Raw genomic sequence first — 22483 nt, forward strand, 5'->3', positions numbered from 1 at the left:
CTGTATATAGTGCTGCAATGAACATAGGGGTGCACAAATCTTTTTGAATTAGAGCTTTGTCTGGATATATGCCCAGGAGTGGGATTGCTGGGTCATATGGTAGTTCTATTTTTAGTTTTTTGAGGAACCTCCATACTGTTCTCCATGGCCGCTGTGCCAATTTACATTCCCACCAACAGTGTAGGAGGGTTCCCTTTTCTCCACACCCTCTCCAGAATTTATTATTTGTAGACTTTTTTTTTTAACAAATTTATTTCATTTTATTTATTTATTTTTGGCTGCGTTGGGTCTTCATTGCTGCATATGGGCTTTCTCTAGTTGCGGCGAGTGGGGGCTACTCTTCATTGTGGTACGCGGGCTTCTCATTGCGGTGGCTTCTCTTGCTGCAGAGCACGGGCTCTAGGCGCGCGGACTCAGTAGTTGTGGCGCACGGGCTTAGGCGCTCCACGGCATGTGGGAACTTCCCGGACCAGGGATCGAACCCGTGTCCCCTGCATTGGCAGGTGGATTCTTAATCACTGCGCCACCAGGGAAGTCCCTACTTGTAGACTTTTTAGTGATGGCCATTCTGACCCATGTGAGGCGGTACCTCGTTGTAGTTTTCATTTGCATATTGCGACTTTTAATATTAAGATCTCAGTTTTTTCGAAGAAGACCCAAAGTGTTCCATGGGGCTGGGCTGCTGAGGCTCTGCTGCACACACCCAGACAGGAGGATTTTCCTCACTTGGGGGTGGAAGACATTGATGATGCTTTCTTAGGTGTGTTTGAAAATCACATCAGATGCCACAAAGCTTACAGAAGCTGAACGCAACCAGAGAAAGATGGATCCCATGTGCCGCCATCCTCCAAGGTGAAGCGCTGGCCCTTCCAGCTTCTGTGTAGCTCTTGCTTATGCACCAGTTGTCTGGCCTGCCTGAGTGGGGTCGCCAGGGCAGGCAGCCCCCAACCTCCGTGGGACTGGAGCACCCAGGGCCACCACTGCCTGTGTGCTGGCCCTCTCTGACTTCCTGGAAATGCAGAGTCCAACGGGTCTTCACCAGACCAGGTCCCAGAGCCCTGATGAGATATTGCAATGGTACATCCCCTCACGGACAGGGATGCTGTATTTTTATCATCTTCAAAATTGGATAGACGATTTGTCTTCATCAGCCTCCACTGCGTGGCCCAGGGGGGCCGCCTGCTTGGGCATGGTGGCAGGGGGGCTTTTCCTCATGCAGCCCCGGAGCCCCCAGAGTCTCCCCTTGTTACAACCCAAAGAGCATACCTCTCAGCTTAGCATCTCTGCTCCATGGGGTCAAAAAAAAAAGCACAACAGGAAAAGTTATCAAAAACTTACCATTTGGGCAATTCACTTCTAAGATTTCAATACTGATGAAATTTTAACCAGAAATGAGATTCAAACAAATGTGTCACTGAAAGTCTGAAGTCCCTCACTGGGGCTGTAGGTGCCGATTTGCTCTGGTCTTTGTGCTCTGTTTGCAGGATTAACTTGAAGTCCCTGGAAACACAACTCTGACATAAGGAAACTGATAGACGTGAAATGCCGGACCCAGGAGCCATCGTTATTTCTGTCGCAGCCTCAGGGCCAGTCCTGTTCCTGGCTCTTGGTTGGATCTCTGCTGATCCTTGTGAGATGTCCCCACACCAAAAGCAAGTCAAAAACCCACAACAGAGCAGAGGGAGTCTGGAGGCAGGTGCTCATCCAAGGTGATAACTCTTGGAGCTTTGGGGGCTGGGGGTGGGCAGGGTGCCAAAACATAGCCTGTTCGTGGATTTCCAAATGATTTAAAAACTCGATTCTTCTAGTGCAACCCAGACATCAGACTACAGTAACCAGGCGGCCCGGGGTCTGAGCTGCACATTTGTTTCCAGCGAGGCAGTGTGCACTGCAGAGAATATCGTGACCTGTGACCTGCGACCCTAGCCTATTCACTATTATGAGTTGATGCAGTCTGCTGATATGGAGACGTCACATTCGTGAAACTTAATGTAGTCTGTGAGGAAGGCTTCTGATCAACGGCAGCTCTACACTCAGGTCTGCCACCCAATCCTCTGAGGGTGTGCTGAGGACCCTGGAGGGCCCAAGTGAGGCAAGGGACAGGCTGGTGCCCCTGGGATGGAGTGGCAGGCACCACCCCACAGTCACCGCTCTAGACAGCAAATGACTTCTCTCCATGCCTGTCCTCAGAGCCAGGTCCTGGGGAGCACCCTGGACATAGAAAGGGAGAGAACAGCTAAGCTCAGAGGGCCTCTAATGTCAGGGTGACCCGGAAACACATCAGGACCAAGAGAACAGGGATGAGGCTCGAACATCATCTTCTATTTCAGATTAAGCCCACACAAAAATAGGAAGTTTTTTTTTTTTTTTTTTTTTTGCGGTACACGGGCTTCTCACTGCTGTGGCCTCTCCCATTGCGGAGCACAGGCTCCGGATGCGCAGGCTCAGCGGCCATGGCTCACGGGCCCAGCCGCTCTGCGGCATGTGGGATTCTCCCGGACCAGGGCACAAACCCGTGTCCCCTGCATCGGCAGGCGGGCTCTCAACCACTGCGCCACCAGGGAAGCCCAGGAAGTTATTTTTTAATTGACAATCAATCAATAAAATCCATCACATTCGTAGTCTAAAGAAGAAAAAACACGTGATCATATCAATAAGAAAGAAGCATTTGGCAAAACTCAACATCCAATTATGATAAAGACTCTCAGAAAACTAGGAATAGAAGGAAACTTCCTCAACCTGAAAAAAGGCATTTGTGAAAAACATACAGGTAACATTACACTTAGGGGTGAAAGACTGAAGCTTTTCCCCTAAGACTGAGAACAAGGCAAGGATGTCCACTCTCACCACTCTTACACAGCATCATACTGGACGTTCTAGTCAGTGCAATAAGGCGAGAAAAAGAAATAAAAGTCACCCACACGGGAAAAGAACTAAAACTGTTCCTATTTGCAGACCACAAAAAACTCTTAGAACTAAAGACTGAGTTCAGCATGGTCACAGGAAGCAAGGTCAAGAACCAGAAATCAACCATACTTTTGTACACTAGCAATGAACAGTTGAAAACTGAAATTTCAAATCAGTACCATTTAAAATAGCTCCAGGGGACTTCCCTGGTGGTCCAGTGGTAAAGAATCCGCCTTCCAATGCAGGGGACGTGGGTTCGATCCCTTGTCAGGGAACTAAGATCCCACACGCCGCAGGGCAACTAAGCCCGTGCGCCACAACTACTGAGCTCGCGCGCCTCAACTAGAGTCTGCATGCCGCCAACTATAGAGCCCACGCGCCCTGGAGCCTGCGCGCCACAACTAGAGAGAGAACACCCGCACACCACAAGAAGCCCGCGCGCCGCAACGAAGAGCCCCCATGCTGCAGCTACGACCCAACATAGCCCAAAAAAAAAAAAAAAAAAGCTCCAAAACCAAAAAATACCTAGGCATAAATATAACAAAATAAGTACAGGATCTGCATGCTAAAAATGACCAAATGCTGATGAAAGAAATCAAAGAAGAGCTAAATAAATGGAGAAAACACACCACGTTCATGGATTGGAAGACCCAACATAGTAAAGATGTCAATTCTCCCCAAACTGATACACAGCTTTAATGCTGTTTAATCAAAATCTCACTAGGAATTTTTTTTGGAAATAAAGATAAACTGATCTAAAATCTATATAGAAAATTCTAAATCTATATAAATAGCCAATATAATACTGAAGAATAAAGTGAGAGGAGCCAGTCTACCCATTTCTGGGACTACTCTTCACTGTGGTGTGCGGGCTTCTTATTGCAGTGGCTTCTCTTGTTGCGGAGCACGGGCTCTAGGCGCGCGGGCTTCAGTAGCTGTGGCATATGGGCTCAGAAGTTGTGGCTCACGGGCTCTAGAGCACAGGCTCAGTAGTTGTGGCACACGGGGTTAGCTGCTCCACAGCATGTGGGATCTTCCCGGACCAGTGATCGAACCTGTGTCCCCTGCATTGGCAGGCACTCTTCATCACTGCACCACTGGGGAAGTCCCAGGCCAATTGATTTTTGACAAATGTGGAAAAGCAATCCGATAAAGGACAGTGTTTTAACAAATGATGCTGGGACAACTGGTTGTTTCATATGCATAAAAATGAACCTCGACATAAACTTTACGTCTTATACAAAAGTTAGCTCAGAATGAAGCGGAGCTAAATGTAAAATGTAAAACTATAAAACTTTTTAAAGAAAACAGAGGAGAAAATGTTCACGACCTCGGGACAGGCGAAGAGTTCTCAGGCATGACATCAAAAGCACGATCTTTCCAAAAAAGAAAAACTGTTAAATTGGATTTGATCAAAATTATCGGGAAAATTTTTTTTTTCTCTGCAAAAGACACTTCAAAAAAAAATTTTTTTTTTTTTTTAATTTTTGGCCGCAGAGCACAGCATGTGGGATCTTAGTTCCCCAACCAGGGGCTGAACCTGGGCTCCCTGCAGTAGAAGCGTGGAGTCTTAACCACTGGATCACCAGGGAAGTCCCCAAAAGACACTCTTAAGAGAATGAAAAAGCACTTTAAAGACTGGGAGAGAATATTTGCAAATCACATATCCGGCAGGGGACTTGTATCCAGAATATACAAACAATTCTCAAAATTAACAGTAAGAAAACCAACAACACAGTTAAAAAAATAAACAAACTTCAACTGACGTATCACCAAAGAACATACATGAAAGGCAAAGCCCCTGACCAGGTGCTGGCCATCGTTAGCGATTACGAAAATGCATAATGACAACCACAGTAAGATAACACCACACACCGATGAGAATGGCTAAAAAGAAAGATGCTGACAACACCCGACAACAAAAAATGCTGGTGACGAGGTGGGACGAGAGGAACTCACACCTGGCTGGGGGAGCTCGAAATGGTACCTCCCCCCCCGGGAAAACACGGGTGGTTTCGGATAAAGTTAAACATACACTTACTGTAGGAGCCAGCAATCCCATTCGTAGGTATTGACTGACCCCAAAGAAAGGAAAACATGTGTCTATACATGAGAGTCCTTCTAGCTGTTTTATTCACAATCACGAAAAACTGGAAACAGCCCAAATGGCCCCGCAGCTGGTGAATGGAGGAACGAGCTGTTAGGGTCACGGAACATGACTCAGCAACAAGAAGGAACCACTGACTCACAGGACAGCTGGACGGGATCTCCAGGCTCCACACTGGGTGAAAGGAGCCAGTCACAAAAGGAGTCTCCTGGATGATTCCCTTTATACGGCATCCCCACAGAGACAACAGTACAGTGACGGAGAGCAGACCCACGGGTGCCAGGGCTTGAGGGTGAGAGGAGGTCGTGACTACCAAGAAACACCCGAGGGAGTTTTGGGGGTTATGCAACCATTCTGTGTACTGATGTGGGGACAGATACCCGAGTCTGTACGTGAGTCAAAACTCATGGGTCTGTGCAGCCCACACCGTCCACTTTACTCTGTGCTAATTTAAAAAATAAGAGTAAATATGGGAAATAGAGTTTTCAAAGCAGATACATCTTTAAAGCAGGTAAGCCACCGTTTTGGACAGAGGTGTGGGGTACCAGTCTAGTATAGCTCTGCTTGGGTTCAGCCCAGTTTTCGTGGGGATGTGTTGATCTCCGCCTGGGAGAGGCTGATGACGATGAGGACGGTCATGGTGGACCACCAGCGGCAGCAGCATCTCCCAGCACTGAGCTGCCTCCTCATCTGCAACGCTCCCAGCACTGGCTACAGCCATCTACCCTCTGTCTTTACCAAGGGAGGACCCGAGGTTCAAAGACGGGGGCGCTTGTCGTAGGCTAGTGGGGTTCCGACGCCCGTGCTCCCGGCTGCCTTCTACTCACCGTCCCTGCTGCTGCCGGGAGTCTATTCAGGGCCTAACCTGCTGCCCCCGAGAGCCTGGGACGTACATACCGTAGCGGGTGATGAGCGGGATGTGTGCGCCAGGGAGTGCCGGGTGCCGTCCATGCCCCCGTGGATGAGGTAGGCTCCCGTGCCGGAGACGATGGGGCTGCCCCCGACATCCATGGTGATGCCCACCATGCTGTGGGCGGGGACTGCCGTCGGGGAGGAGCCTGCCACGGTCACCTGGGCACCGCCCGGGGCCTCGAAGTACGACGCGGAGCTGCTGGGGGCGTACATCTGGGGTTCGGGGTTGTAGGCATACGCCGTCCGCCTAGCGGGAGAGAGAAGGCTTCACGTAAACGCCGGAAACCGCGGCGCCGAGCACGTGGCTAAGTCAGACCCGGCTGTCAATACAGCGAGTTCACAGCCATGGTCTCCGAAAGCATTCGGGATCCCAGCTGATCCCTCAGCAACTGGTCATTCACAAACCGCACGTGCAAATTGCACTCGACGGGGGCGGGGCTTGGTGGGTGGAGCAGGGCTGGACCTGACCCTGGTTACTGGAGGTCTACCCCTGGGATAAGACCACGTAGAGCTGTACACACACACACACACACACACACACACACACACACACACTCGTGTGCACACGTACGCCTAAAGGCTGTGAAGCTGAATATGGCCCGATGTGGTGCCCTGGTTTTGATACCATCCTGCAGTCATAGAAGATGTCACCACCGGGGGTGCGGAGGCTGGGTGAAAGGTACAAGGGACTCTGGGCTAATTTTGCAACTTCCTGGGAGTCTCTAGTTCTTTCAAACCAGAAAGATTTCTTTTAAAAAATGTAATTGCATAATAAAAAGAATGTCTAAGGGATTCCAAGAATTTGTCTGAAATCCTTTAACATCTGGATCAAATCATTAACCATGTCGGTTGATGTACATCCGGCCGCAGTGAAAGCCGGTCAGTAGGGGTTTTTCCTCAGGGGTGACTGAGGGAAGGCCCCTCTGGGGGACAGGGCAGCCTCTCCGGCCCCCGGGGGACGTCCTGTCTGACCGCAGTGCAGTCGAGCCAGGATGCTGCTGCTGAGGGTCCCCCAGAACCTGCTGGGGGCTCACAGGCTTCACACGCGCTCCTCTGGGTCAGTGTGTGTCATGCCTTCAGTGTTGTGCTGCGGGCGCCCACGACTGCAGCAATCACATCTCTTTAACCACAACCAAACCCTCCCGCGCCCTCAGGACGGGAGTCGTGGAAACCAGAGGCAGAAACAAGCAAAAGGACGCGCGTCCCGAGCACAGTGAGCTTCTGGGAAACGCATCATTTTCTGCCCCAAGCATCACGGAGTTTGAAGGCAGAAAACCCTAGACGTCCTTGACAAATGGAAGATCAAGTTTTACCAACATCAGAAAAAGCCAGAGGTTAACAGAGGCCAGGATGAAAAAACAGAGATGGACACGGTTTCTGGATTGCAAAGGATATCTTCAGACTTAGAAGGTGGATTGGTTTTTTGGGTTTGTTTTTAAAGACTGCCTTTTCTAGAAGTAAAAGTATAACAGTCTGTGATTTCTGAAATCTCCACCAGGCTGTGATGTCCTTATGCCATTGTAATAGTTGGGACACGTCACCCGAAGGGTAAGGGAAAGGATTCTGTGTAAACACAAGGGAGCTCAGTGGGCGTCGTGACAGAAGGTTGGGATGTGGCCTACAGTCGGTTCCCTGTGAGGCCCCTTTCGGGGGAGGGGGAGGACACCACGTACAAGGCTCCGTTGGTGTAGACGGCTTCCCCCCCTTCCACGTACTGCACCTGGGGGGGATACACGTGCTGCACGGGCTGGACCTGAAACAACAGCAGATACTTGGTGTTACACGGAGTCTTCCTTGCTCAGGACTTCCAGATTATTCAGGCAGAAATATCTCCTATTGCCTTTTGTGAACACTTAGCACCACATCACAGTTGTCCTGCCCCCAGCTGGCACTTCTAAAAAAACCAGGGGAGGCAGTCACGTCAAGGCCACGTATTCCGGATGAGCCCAAACGGAAATGGAACCGCAGTGGGTCTGGGCCCCTATTCTGGGCGGGGAGGAGCCCAGCTCAGAGCAAAGGTGCAGAGCAGGGCTGGGGGGATGCCTGCGGTCTGCCGGCCACTGGGCAGAGGGGCCAGTCTTGCTGGACAGCAGACGCCAGAGACGTGGACGGAATGCGGACCTCGGAGCGCCCGATGCCCCCACGGCCCCTTGGCAGGGGAGGGGGCTCAAGCTGCTCGTGCGCTCCACCGCCCCCCGCCACTCTTTTCGGTGGCCCTGGAGGCCGTCCCCAGCAACGGGTCGGGGTCCTGGGAGCCACGCTGGAAGAGACTCTGAAGGTCTGAGCAGAATTAGCAGGAGCGCTGTACCTGGAGTGGGGCGGGGGGGTGGAGGGAGGAGGCCGGTGGGAAGACCCCTCCCTCGTTGGTCAGTTCACAGCCTCAGCTGATGACCCCCAAGGGACTCGGGCCCTGCTGGTGGAGGCCCAGAGCTCTGTGTGCAGAACTTCGGGACCCCACCGCAGAGGGAGGCTTAGCGGGTCCCTGATTCAACCTTGTTTGGGGGTGAGAAAATTGAGGGCCAGTCTCATCGTGCCCTCTCTGTAGGCCTTCTCATGCAGCGGCAGGACAGGGCCGATTCCCACCTCTGAGGACAGCCCAACCCGGGGGACGTATGCACACACACAACCCCCTTTGTCTCAGCGGACTGGGTAAGATGCAGAGGTCAGCCCCCAAGTCTGGGTGGCCCAGGAGAAACAGCAGGCACAGGCCCAACCCCACGGAGGAGGGCAAGCTTCTGGAATCACAGGAGTCGTGGTCGCCCCTCCCTCAAGGAGCTAAAGCAGGGCCGCTGGTTCCCTGCTAGCCCCCCACCCCCACCCCCATGCCTTCGCTTCTCCCCTAGGACCCCGAAAATCACACAGTACCAGGCAAACATCTCTAAACACCCTACTACTCTGGGCAGGAGCCCCTCGAAGGGAGAGGTGTGTCCTCTGGGGTCTCGCCATCTCCATATGCTCCTGGTTCCTTTCAGGCAGGAGCCTGAACGAATTTTAATTCAGCATCTTACAGAGCAGGAGTCTGGCAAATTCTGGCCCTCGGGTCAAATCCGGCCCGCACGTTCTTATAAATAAAGCTTTATTGGCACACAGCCACACCATTCCTTTGTGACTTTCGCGAGTGTTGCATGGTTGTGCCAGAGACCATCAAAGCCAAAAAAGCCAAAAAAGAAAAATGTACGGCTAGGCCTTTCCCAGAAGAGGTCTGCCAACCCCTGCTCAGATCACACCACCTGTCTGAGCTGATGATCTGGGCTGCGATTTGGCTGGTGAGCCCACACATTCAAGCTTTCTTCTCAAATCATTTAATTTCACAAGAAGTGCCCGTCTGAGGGTCCAGCACTTGCCTGCAGATGAGTTTGCCTCCCCAGGGGGCTCGGTGCTCCTCCAATCCAGAAACCTCCTCTATCTGCCTGTGTGTCTACCGCTGCACCCCATGCTCTATCTAGGGGCTCGCCTGTGCCCCAAAGGCTGAATATCTGAATGAATGAAAGATCATAAGTTTTCTTCGCTTGATGCAACCTATCTGCAGCAAAAGATTTTTTTTTTTTAACATATCTTCCAAAAGAACTTTCTGGTAAGGAACTGAACACATCAAACGAAAAGGAACAGCGACAACAGAAAAGCATGCATCATCGTTCAGACAGGGCTCCAAGGTGCTACGTGCCAACCTCGTCCCGAGTCACCTGTGCTGTGGTTACCTGCTGTGGCACCTGCTGCACTCTGGGGAGGGAGATGGGCTGCATCTGAGCCCCCTTGGGAGCCGAGCCTGCTGCCTGGACCAACACCCTCTAAAAGGGAAGGAAAGAGGACATTTAGGCTTGTCAGAGGTTAGTCCTGGAAACAAACACAGGTCACAGCTCAACTGCGCCCACTGTCGCTTTATGGAAACATAGCGGGACGGGTAGGAAAGGAGAGGTGGGCACACACACACGCAGCTCAGGCTGACTGAGGCGGGCACAGTGGGGACTTGAGCACACGTGCACACACACGCACACACACACACACACACACACACACCCAGCAGCTTTGCCTCCTTGGGGTCGATAGTCATCAAGGTGACATGGGCTGAGAGCTGGATGCCGAGGCTGGTCGTCCACACCACCTCCTCCGCCGGACGAGCTGGGTCACACCCCATCGTTTCTCAGTATCCCCTGGACCTGTCCCCATTTTACACACGAGGGAAAAGGAAGCCTAGAATGGTCAAGGCCAGGTCTATGTCCTGCGGCCTCAGCGTCAGAAGTTCTACAACCCAGACTCAGTCCAGGCCCCTCCTGGACTCCAAGACTGCTCTCTGGGCCCCTGAGCCATCTTCCCAGTGTGGCTTTGTCACTTGGCCTGGAGGACTGGTTGGACAAAGCTAGGAAAACATGAAGGATCAAAACGTACCCTCAAGGTGAGGGAGGAAATAGAGCGCTTTGCTTCTGTAAAGGCTGGGCTTTGGAAGTCATCAACTGTGAGTCTATGGTCGTCCCACTTGGACCCTAAGTATCACCAGTTGTGGTGATTCTGCGGGGCTTGGCTTTATAAAACACCACTGTTCTAATAAGAATTCAATACACTCGGCCCTCCAGAGGCAAAGAGAACACAGATGGTACAGAAATCAATAGGGTGGACGGATAAACCCACATGGGAACATCACTCAGCCAGAAAAAGGAGAGAAGCAATGACACTCGCTACAATGTGAATGGACCTTGAGAACATAACGCTCAGTGAGAGAATCCAGACACAAAAGGCCATGCAGTGTGTGATTCCATTTACATGAAGCGTCCAGAACAGGCAACTCCACGGGGACAGAGAGTGCATTCGTGGTTGCCAGGGGCTGGGGGAGAGGGATGGAGGGTGACTGCTCATGGGGACGGGGTTTCTTCTCTGGGGGATGAAAATGTTCTGGAACTAGACAGAGGTGGAGGTCGCAAAACACTGTGAATGTCTTAAATGCCACTGAATTGTTCACCTTAAAATGGTGAATTTTGGGCCATGTGAATTTCGCCTCAAATAAATAAGAATATTAAGGATATACACGCACACACTCCAAAGCTGAGCTGTCCAATACGGAAGCTACTAGCTGTGTAGCCCTGTGGATGCTGAAATTTACTTCCATTTAAATGAATTGCAGAATTCAGTTCCTCAGCAGCACTGGCTACATTGCCAGTGCTCGGAGCCTGGTGGGGCTGGTGGCAGAACACGCCCAATGTGGTGGGAAGTCCTGGTGGATGGCCAGGGCTGAGAGTGGAAGCAGGAAGAGTGCATCATGGGGACAGTGGGAGCAAGAACGCCCCTTACTGGGGATGAACTGGGTGCTCACTGTTTAGGGAGTGCAGTGCAGACTGCAGGTGAGAGAGGTGCCCGACGGGGGCGGGGACACAACCATCGAGGCAGGGGTGCGGGGCTGGATCCATCTCCATCAGGGACTGGAGCCCTGGAGCCTGGGATGTACACGGTGGCCATGGCAGGACCCTGGGACCAGTCAGCCTGCAGCCGCTACAGTGAAGGCAGCCGCCACCCAGGCCCAGGGGCGCCTGAGACGGGGGTTTGGTGAGAGGGTGGAGGGCTCCATGGGGTGGAGGGCTCACGCATCAGGCTCAGTGGGCAAGGAAACAATCAATTAGACCACACTGCAAGGGATCACGCCCTCTTGGCACCCATACTGGGGCCGCCGTTATTTTACTTCCTAGAAATACATGCTAAACATGTCCAACTACACATTCTAAACTGAATAAACAGCTTTGATGTTTGCCTTTTGGCTTTTGCTGAATTACGTTTTTTGGGGGTTTTTTTTGTTTGTTTGTTTGTTTGCCATAATCAATTCTTTCTGTCGTGCTCCTAACTTTTAGATTTGTAAATCATAGATGATCACGTGGCCACAGTGGACCTCTGCACATGTCTATGATTTTGGTCTGTTCTGTTACCTTCGGTTTCTGGTAGATTTATGTCACTAATTTCATGTTTATGTCTACTTAATGGTGTATTTCAATCCACTATAGAAATCTAGAAGTTGGGAGAGCCTTAATGTGAAAATTCTCTCTCTGCAAATTTTAAAGAATATACCGATTCTAATACTAGATTCAATTAATGAACCAAATCCTAAGAATTCTCACTTCTCTTTTGCCTTATGGATAGAAAGACTTTCTGTGTAGAAGGCTCATTTCCAATGTACAAGAAAACTACCACTAGCAGATAAGAATGGACTAAATCAAAGTCGGGGAAGGGCTTTCTTTGTGAGTTTGGATCATCAATTCCTTGGTGGGACCATTTTACAACAAACAGTGAAAAAGTCTAATAACATGGGGTGAGGAAGGAAAATGAGGGTGCGTTGCAACAGCAGCAGCCATGGAGCTGAGAAGTCAATTCAGAAAAATAGAGATTCCTCGCTCTGCTGATTCAAGTGTTTTTCAAAACCAAGGTGGACGCATCCCCACCCTGGCTGCGCTGGTTTTCCCGGAGCAGCCTGAGCGGCAGGCGGCTGGTCCCTTACCTGTGGCGAGGCTGGCACAGGCTGGGCCACAGGCGCCTGGGCTGCTGACGAGGGACACAGAGCCACGGAAGCCGGCGAATCCGATCCACCCTCTGAATTCTGCATGCTCAGTTCTAAAGAGAGGCGGAGAGAGAGTGAGTGGGGCAGGGCTGTCTTCACGAAGCCCAAAGAGGCAACATACACGATAGGCGAGCGGTAATGACCTGCAGTCTTCCAAGTCCAAATGCGGGGATCCTGGCCAGACTAGGTAAGGAAGGGGAAGCGAGGAAGAGGTTGCACAACTGTTCCATAAGAAGAGAGAAGGGAGGGGGCAGGGGATGTTTGTCCAAATATAAACCCGAAAAAATAGCTCTGCAGGAATTCCTGAATGCAGGGGACAACAGCTCCCCCTTTCCGATCTGACGGGCTCATACGACTTCTTTACTCATTTACCGACAAAACCAAAAGCTCCTGGGGGATGCTGGCCATCTGCGGAGCTACTGCACCCCAAACTATAAGCGCATCCTCCTAGGGCAGGGTCTCCCCCTCGGCACTGCTGCCACTGGGCAGGTCATTCACGTTCTGCGGGACCATCCTGGGCCCTGTGTGGGGCGGAGCGGCATCCCGGGCCCCACCCACTTGATGCCAGGAGCACGCCCAGTCGCGACCACCACAGATGTCGCCAGACATTGCCCAGTGTCCCTGGGGGGGCGGGGGGGGGGGATGGATTCAACGCTGGTTAAGAATCACTGGTTTAGGGAGAAAAAAGGTGACAGCAGAGAAAGAAATGGCTCATCCCTTGGGGCTGGAGAAAAATCCTCAGGCATTTCAACAATAAGAAAAAGTGCCTTCTGCTCCTTTGCCCATGAGAAAGCAGACGAGTACGTTTCTCTGCAGCCAGGTGTAGATATCTTTCAAGAAGGTAATTTAAAAATTCTCCACCAAGGTTCATTTAATCTCAGCACGCAGTGGCAGACGATAGTCACTCCAGGAAAATGCTGCAAGTCAAACCCTGTTCACTTTTTAATAAACACTGGCTACCTTAAGTCTTTGGAGAAGCAGTTCAATCCGCAAACTGCATAGAGGTGGTTTTGTGGTCACACACACCTGTCCCCATCCCTGTCCCGTCCTGGATGCGGCTCTGAGCACATCCCCCCAGGAGTGAAGTCTCCCAGCTCCTGACCCCCAGGGAGGCCTGGACAGCATGGCACATACCACGGTGCCCAGGACCTACGGCCAGAGCTTTGATATATGTTTCTCTACAGCCCCAAGAGTCCCCACCTCCAATAATGGGTGGAGAATTTTTTTAAATCCTTTTTAAAAGAATATAAACTGATAATAGATGAAAATAATTTGCCTAAGGGAAGCAGAAAGATGTGTGTGTGTGTTTGATCTGAGAGTGTTGCCTCAATCCCATCTTTACCGACTCTCCCAGGACTCCCCCATCCCCCTCCCAAACGCCTTTGGTGCCACAAGAACCACTGGATGGACCATGGCGGTGCCTGTGGCATTTTTCTCTTTCCCGTGACCTTGCCTTGGTTCTCACCACCAGATGTCCCCAGAGCCATGCGGTGACAGGTGCCTCCTACATTCTTCGACTCTTTCGGAGGAAGAGGGAGAGGAGGAGGAAAAGAAAGAGGAGGAGGGTGCGAATTTCTAATCGTGCAAACGTTTCCTGGGTCTCCAACATTCTCTGCCTTCCTGATGGAACTGACCTTTGGAATTATCCTGCTGGAACCTACTTAATCGAGGTCTCTCGTTTATGGTTTTCTCTGACCGTTTTAAACCAGTCCTTTGCCCACTCTGCACCACTCTGTTCCCATCTGAAGCCAGGAAGCGGGTAACTTCAGCGGCACTAGGAGGAAATGGATTAGAACTCTCCATGAAACGAATCCCCTGGTGAGAAAGTGAGCAGGCTGACTTTGCTGAGACCAGTCCCTTGTTCCACAGTTGAAGTCTTATGGAAACAGGGAGAACCTGTGAGTGTTGGGATAGACAGTGGGCCCATGCTGTGCTTAGCGTGGCCAGAACACACCTTCCAGAACGCAAGTGAGGCTAACACACTGCTGACCAGCATGCACTGTCTGTCTATCACCTGCTTAGTGTGTATCGTTTAGACCAGAGTCAGCAAACTTTTTCTGTAAAGGACCAGATACTTTCGGGCCCACCTGGTCTCTGTTACAACTACTAGACTTTGCGATCATAGCACAGGAGCAAAAATGGCTGACATGTGAACGAATGATCCTGGCTGTGTTCTAATAAAACTTTATTTATAGAAACAGGCGACAGGCCAGGTTTGGCCCATAGGCCATGGCTGCTGGTCACTGGTCCATATAATTTTTTTTTTTTTCTGCACCACGTGGCATGCAGGATCTTAGGTCCCTGACCAGGGATCAAACCTGGGTCCCCAAGCAGTGGAAGTGTGGGGTCCTAACCACTGGACCACCAGGGAAGTCCCCGGTCCATATAATTTGGGTTTAATAAAGTGACATGGTTTTGGAAGGTTGGGAGAAAAACTACACTGTCTGGAATCAAAGCCTGAGGCCACAGGCCCTTGATCCAGCGCCTAGTTCCCGTGGCCACGTCTCACCAACGTGACAGGCCTGGAGGAGCCCCGGAGGGCGACTCAAACCGTGTGGAGGGTGGAGCTGTTGACATTTGAAGACAAACGCAAGTATCAGACACTGGTCTGAAATGCCAGCAGTGGTCTTCCTGAAGCTTGCCAAGTCAAAAAGAAAACTGACTGAATCCCGGAACCCCAGAAGCCAGGTGTAGCCCTTAAAACTTAGGATGGGAGTTTGGGCACAGATGACTTTGGGGAGCTGTGGTGGGTTGAATAGTGTCCCCCCCGACCCCCAAATTCATGTCAACGTGGAATCTCAGAATGTGACCTTATTTGGAAATAATGTCTTTGCAGATGTGCTCAAGCAAAGGCTTCAGGTGAGATCATACTGGATGAGGGTGGGCCCTAAATACAGTGCCAGTGCTCTTGTAACAGACAGAAAAGACACACAGGAAGAAGGCCACGTGGCAATGGCGGCAGAGACTGGAGTGCCGTAGCTACAGGCCAAGGAATGCCGAGGCTGGCCGGGGCCGCCAGAGCTGGAAGATCCTCCCCTAGAGGGATCACGGCCCTCTTGACACTTTCTAGTCTCCAGAACCGTAAGAGGATAATTTTTTGTTGTCTCAAGCCACCCAGTCTGTGGTACTTTGAATGGCAGCCCTAGGAAACTCACACAGGGGTCCCTACGGTGCATCCTGCAAGGTTTGGTGTCCTGCTTCTGTGCCAGGCCCAACTCAGGCAGCTGACACATATTTATCAAATGAATGAACACTTTAGTAACTCCTTAGTATTACATCTGATACTGAATTATAAAAATTTACACATAGCATTTCAGATAGTGAGAGTCTATGAAAGCACCTTATAAAACAGATAATAATACACAGAATTGTTATTTCAAGAGGCAGTACAGCTAGGAAATACAAATAGGTTCATAAAGGTTTCAGAAAATGTACGATCTACCTGGTTATTTCAGGGGTAACTAAGACCCTTCTGGAAAAGGTAATGACCTTTTGAGACCGACTGTTCTGCTCCCCGATTCATTCCTTGACGCTAGGATCAGACAGACAGACTGACAGACGCTGTGTGGGACAGCCTGGCTGCTCTAATATATGAACACACAACAGGCCCATCTACGGAGAATGTGGAATCCTTCCTAAGATAATCAAGATTGTAGGTTGCACAAGAGCTGATCCAGTTTCCTGAAAAAATGTTTTATTTGGGTCCATTAATCAAGGGTTCTGAGCACATCAAAGTTTAGGTTTAAAAAAAAAAAAAGTCTTTTAGGGCTTCCCTGGTGGTGCAGTGGTTGAGAGTCTGCCTGCCGATGCAGGGGACACGGGTTCGTGCCCCGGTCCGGGAGGATCCCACATGCCGCGGAGCGCCTGGGCCCGTAAGCCATGGCCGCTGAGCCTGCGTGTCCGGAGCCTGTGCTCCGCAGCGGGAGAGACCACAACAGTGAGAGGCCCGCGTACCTCAGAAAAAAAAAAAAAAAAAAAAGGCTTTTATATGTATTTTTAAAAGATTTTTTGGATGTGGACCATTTTTAAAGTCTTTATTGGATTTGTTACAATGTTGCTTCTGGTTTATGTTTCGGTTTTTTGGCCGCGGGGCATGTGGGATCTTAGCCCCGACCAGGGATCAAACCCATACCCCCTGCATTGGAAGGGGAAGTCTTAACCACTGGACCACCAGGGAAGTCCCAAAAAATGTGTTTTAAAAGGCATACAGGGCTTCCCTGGTGGCGCAATGGTTGAGAGTCCGCCTGCTGATGCAGGGGACACGGGTTCGTACCCAGGTCCGGGAAGATCCCACATGCCGCCGAGCGGCTAGGCCCGTGAGCCATGGCCGCTGAGCCTGCGCATCCGGAGCCTGTGCTCCGCAACGGAAGAGGCCACAACAGTGAGAGGCCCGCGTACCGCAAAAAAAAAAAAAAAAAAAAAAAAAAGGCATACAAAAGAGCACTGACTTTCAGTAATGGTGGAGCAGATTGGTTGGACTAACCCTCCTGCAGATAACAATTACAAAATCTGGGCAAAGTATTTTTTTTTAAAGCAACTATTTAAAGACACTGGGGGGTGACCAAAGCAGGCAGACACTGCCAGGGAGTCCACCCTTGAAAGACCACTGTCAGACTGGTTGGTGACTCTGGCTTTTTGCTCGGTGGCACAGCCCAGTCCACAAATGCTTGGGTGGCAGAAAGCATCAGCCTGGTCATCTTGAAGTGTCAGAGGAGAGAGTTCACAATGTTGTGTGTGTGGGGGAAGAAATAGAGCCACACAGCAGGTGAACCCCCAAATTCGACTATAAGGTCCACCCAAATCTTTAGCCAACTGGCTAGAAGCCACACATGTGGGGGAGTCATGGGGGTCTTGGAGAAAAACTGGCAGTTCAAAGATGAAAAAACTATGTGGAGATTTCAGCTGCTACTCACTGCAGGAGGGGCAGAGTTTGAGTCCAGCCAAGTTAAATGCCATCGGGGGAAACACAGCAGAATCCAGAGACTCTCCAACATATCATTCATGATGTCCAGGACCCAAGAAAGACCACAAGCTATGAGAAGAAATAGGAAATGGTGATTCATACCCAAGGAAAACAAACAAACAAAAGGAGTCAATTACAACCAAACCAAGATAATCCAGGTGATGCAGATAAAGCAGCTACTGAAAATAAGCTCAAGAATTTAAAGGAAGTTATATGCACAATGAACGAACGTATGGGAATCTCAACAGAAGAAGAGAAAATTAAAAAAAAGAACCAAGTAGAAATTCTGGAGCTGTAAAGCAAAATAACTAAAATGGAAATTTCACTGGATATGCTTCACAGCTGATTAGAGATGACAGAAGGAAGAGTCATTGAACTTGAAGATAGATCAATCAATTTGAAGAACTGAGAGAAAAAAAGTTAAAGAAAAAAACCCCACAAAAAACAGAACATGCAATCTAATATACATGTAACTGAAATCCCAGAAGAAAAGGAGAGAATGGGAAAGGAAAAAAAAAGATAGATTTGAAGAATGGCCAAACACCTCTTAAATTTGGTGCAAGACATCAACTTACAGGTCCCTGAAGTTCAACAAACCCCAAGAAAAATAAATACAAAGAAAATCAACTTAGGTGTGTCGTGGTTAAACTGCTAAAATAAAAAAATAAAAAGATAATCTTTAAAGCAGTAAGAGAAAACTACATACTATATTTCAAGGGAACAATAACATGGATGATAACCAACTTCTCATCAGTAACAATGGCAACCAGAAAACAATGAAATGACATCTTTAATGTGTTGGGGAAACAAACCTGGTCAACCCAGAATTCTATATCCAGCAATGCTATTCTTAAAAGAAAGGGGAGGGCTTCCCTGGTGGCACAGGGGTTGAGAGTCCGCCTGCCGATGCAGGGGACACAGGTTCGTGCCCCGGTCCGGGAAGATCCCACATGCCGCGGAGTGGCTGGGCTCGTGAGCCATGGCGGCTGAGCCTGCATGCCCGGAGCCTGTGCTCCGCAACGGGAGAGGCCACAACAGTGAGAGGCCCACCTACCGCAAAAAAAAAAAAAAAAAAAAAAAAAAAAAGGAAGGTGAAAATAAAGACACTTTATGCTAAACAAAACCTGAGAAATTTTGCTGCCTATACTATAAGAAATGCAAAGGAAGTTCTTCAGGATGGAGGGAAATAACACCAGATGGTAAACTGGGATGTATATGAAGGAATAAAGATCACTTGAAATGATAAATATGTGGGTAATTGTAAAAGACTGTATTGTTTTCTCTCCTTCTCTTAATTTCTTTAAAATGTCTACATCTATTTTTTAAAATTTATAACATTCTCTTGTGGGATTTATAATATATGTAGATATAATCTATATAACAATAATAGCACAAAGGAATGGGAGGATAAATGGAATTACACATGCAAGGTTCTTGTATTTTACATGATGTAGTAAAAACTCTACCTAGTTTGTGATAAAGATGCATATTGTAAACCCTGAAGTAACCTCTAAAAAATACAAAAAGACATAGCTAAAAAATTAATAGAGGAATAAAATGAAATACTAAACATAATTGATTATCCCCAAAGAAGGCAGGAAATGAAGAACAAAGAGCAGATGAAACAAATAGCAAAATGGGTTTCCTCTATCCAGACATATTAATAATTACATTACATGTAAATAGAGTGAACACTTGAATGAAAAGGCAGACATGGTCAGCCTGGATAAAAGACAAGATTGCATTATATGCTGTCTAAAGAAACCCTCTTTAAATATAAAGGCATACATAGGTGGAAAATAATGGGATGGAAAAAGGTAAGCCATGCAAATGCTAATGTTAAGAAGGTTAGACTGGCTATAATGATCAGACAAAATTGACTTCAAGGCAAAGAACATTGCTAGAGATAATGATGAACATTTCATCACAATAAAATTATCAATTTATCAGGATGACAGAATCCTTACAGATGTGTGTGCACCTAGTAATACAACTTCAAAACAGAACTAAAGGAAAAATCAATAAATAAGTAATCATAGTTGGACATTTTAAACACCCTTCTCTCAGTTATTTTGACAGAAAGTAAACAAAAGTTCCAATAAAGATATAGGGGTGAAACAGGAATAAAGACACAGACTTACTAGAGAATGGACTTGAGGCTATGGGGAGGGGGAAGGGTAAACGGTGACAAAGCGATAAAGAGGCATGGACATATATGCACTACCAAATGTAAGGTAGATAGCTAGTGGGAAGCAGCCGCATAGCACAGGGAGATCAGCTCGGTGCTTTGTGACCACCAAGCGGTGGGGTGGGATGCGGGGGTGGGAGGTAGGGAGACGTAAGAGGGAAGAGATATGGGAATATATGTATATATATAACTGATTCATTTTGTTGTGAAGCTGAAACTAACATACCATTGTAAAGCAATTATACTCCAATAAAGATGTTAAAAAAAAAAAAAAAGATATAGCATATCTGAGTGACACTATCAATCACAATGAGCTAATTAACATTTATAGAACACAAGCACCCAAACCTGCACCTTCTTCTCAAATGAACATGAACTATTCACAAAGATGGGTCATGTTCTGGGACATAAAGCAAGTCTCAATACATTTCAAAAGAATGAAATTATACAGAGCATGTATGTACTTTGAGCATAATGGAATCAATTAGAGATCAATAAGATACCCAGAAAAATGCCAAAATATTTTAAAAATAAAAAATATGCTTCTAAAATAACCCACAGGTCAAAGAATAAACCACAAGAGAAATTTAAAATATTCTGAACTAAATGACAATGAAAACATGACATATCAAAGTTTGTGGGATTCATCTAAAGCAGCGCTTAGAGGGAAATGGTTAGCTCTATAAACTTATATTAAAAGAAAGGCTTAAAATTAATCATTAAGTTTTCAACCTTAGGAACCTTTAAAAAGACAAGCAAATTAAACTTAAATTAAGTAAAAAGAAGGGGGAATTCCCTGGTGGTCCAGTGGTTAGGACTTGGTGCTTTCACTGCCAGGGTCCAGGTTCAATCCCTGGTGGGGGAACTAAGAAAAAAAGAAAAGAAATTTCAGTTTTGAGGAAATTTGGCTTTGGTTCATTTTCTCTGTTGTTTGGAGAGGTTTTTAAAAATTTCATTAATTTCTCCTTTATTGTTTCCTTCTTTTTACTTTCTACTTGTTTTTTTTTTTTTTTTTGGTCATGCTGCAGAGTTTGCAGGATCTTATTTCCCCGACCAGGGACTGAACCCGGGCCATGGCAGGGAAAGCCTGGAATTCTAACCACAGGGCCACCAGACAACTCCCAAAACTGAAATTTCTTCAAAAAAGAAATGAGCTATCAAGCTATGAAAAGACATGAAGGAAACATAAATACACATTACAGTGACCCTCGAACAACTCGGGGTTAAGGGCACTGATACCCGCCACTCCACGTGCAGTCAAAAATCTGAGTATAACTTCACAGTCGGCCCTCCGTATCCACATTTCTGCATAATTGAACCAACCAAAGATTGTGCAGTACTGTACTATGCATTTATTGAAAAAAATCTACAAATAAGTGGACCCATGCAGTTCAAACCTGTGATGTTCAAGGGTTAATTGTACTAAGTGAAAGTAAATGCATACATACTGTATGATTCCAACTATGTGACATTCTGGAAAAGGAAAAACCATGGAGACAGCAAAAAGATCAGTGGCTGCCAGGAGTTGGTGGAAGGAGGAATGGATAGGAGCACAGAGGATCCTTAGGGCAGTGAAAATGCTCTGTACAATACCATACATTTGTCCAAATCCATAGAAAGTACAACACCAAGAGTGAACCCTAGTGTAAAGTAGGGACTTCGGGTGATAATGACTTGTTAGTGTAGGTTTATCAACTATAACAAATGTACCATCTGGTGAGGGATGTTGATAACAGGGCAGGTTATGCATGTGTGAAGGCAGAGAATATACAGGAAATTTCTGTACCTTCCTTTCAATTTTTCTGTGAACCTAAAACTTCTCTTTAAAAAAATCATAGAGGGGCTTCCCTGGTGGCGCAGTGGTTGGGAGTCTGCCTGCCGATGTAGGGGACGTGGGTTCGTGCCCCGGTCCGGGAGGATCCCACATGCCGCGGAGCGGCTGGGCCCGTGAGCCATGGCCGCTGAGCCTGCACGTCCAGGGCCTGTGCTCTGCAACGGGAGAGGCCACAGCAGTGAGAGGCCCGCGTATCACACACACACAAAAAAAATCATAGAAAAAAAAGAAAAGATTGAAAACTCCCTATACAAGAACGAAAGAGAAAAGAAAAACACACAAATTGCCAATGTCAGGAATGAAATGAGATACACCTCTACAAACAAATCAAAATGATAATAAGGAACTACTATGAACAACTTTAGCCAATAAATTCAGTAATTTAGATCAAACAAACACTACACACCAAACCTGACACAAGATGAAATAGGAAATATGCATATCATACACCTAACAAGGAAACTGAATACATTATTGAAAACCTTCCTACAAAAAAAAAACTCTAGGCACAAACAGTGTCACTGGTGAATGATATCAAACACTGAAGAAGGAATTATCACACAAATTCCATCAGCAAATAGAGAAAGGAATATTTCACAACTCATTTCATGAGGTCAGCAAAAACCCTGATACCAAAACTTGATAAAGATATTACAAGGAAAGTATTTAGACCAATACCTCTCATGAGCACATAGGCAAAAATCATAACAAAAAATAATAAATCAAATCCAGCAATATATAACCACTATAACCCATACTTATGTTGTCAATTGTTTTTTTTCTAATGAAGCCCCAGCTCTTTTCCTCCTCAGTTATTTTTGACAAAGGTGTCAAGGCAATTCAACAAGGAAAGGTAGTCTCTTAAACAAATGATATATCCACATGGGAAGAAAAAAACAAATGAACCTCTATCCCTACCTCATGCCATACACAAAAATGATTTTGAGTTAGATCACAGACTTACACATAAAAGCTAAAACTATAAAACTACTACGAGAAAACAGGGGTGTAAGCAAAGGTTACCTAGACAAGGTGCA

The 22483-nt window shown here is 47.8% G+C and overlaps 1 protein-coding gene across 10 annotated transcripts in view; it reads right to left on the minus strand.

Annotated features, from left to right (window-relative positions):
• RFX2 (regulatory factor X2) overlaps nt 1-22483 on the minus strand; it is a 105359-nt gene that overhangs the window by 39760 nt on the left and 43116 nt on the right. For 8 of the 10 annotated variants that reach the window (XM_049707575.1, XM_049707578.1, XM_049707576.1 and 5 more), the window contains exons 2-6: nt 17375-17493; nt 12402-12514; nt 9625-9714; nt 7600-7679; nt 5912-6173 (exon numbers count right to left, since the gene is read on the minus strand). In XM_049707575.1, coding sequence (XP_049563532.1) covers nt 5912-6173; nt 7600-7679; nt 9625-9714; nt 12402-12514; nt 17375-17417 — 588 coding nt within the window. In that variant the 5' untranslated portion in view covers nt 17418-17493. The remainder of the gene's footprint in view (nt 1-5911; nt 6174-7599; nt 7680-9624; nt 9715-12401; nt 12515-17374; nt 17494-22483) is intronic. The other 2 variants (XM_004277261.4, XM_033400892.2) reach the window with 1 other exon arrangement.

The sequence above is a fragment of the Orcinus orca genome, chromosome 3 (genome assembly GCF_937001465.1).
Source record: "Orcinus orca chromosome 3, mOrcOrc1.1, whole genome shotgun sequence".
NCBI classification, from domain to species: domain Eukaryota; kingdom Metazoa; phylum Chordata; class Mammalia; order Artiodactyla; family Delphinidae; genus Orcinus; species Orcinus orca.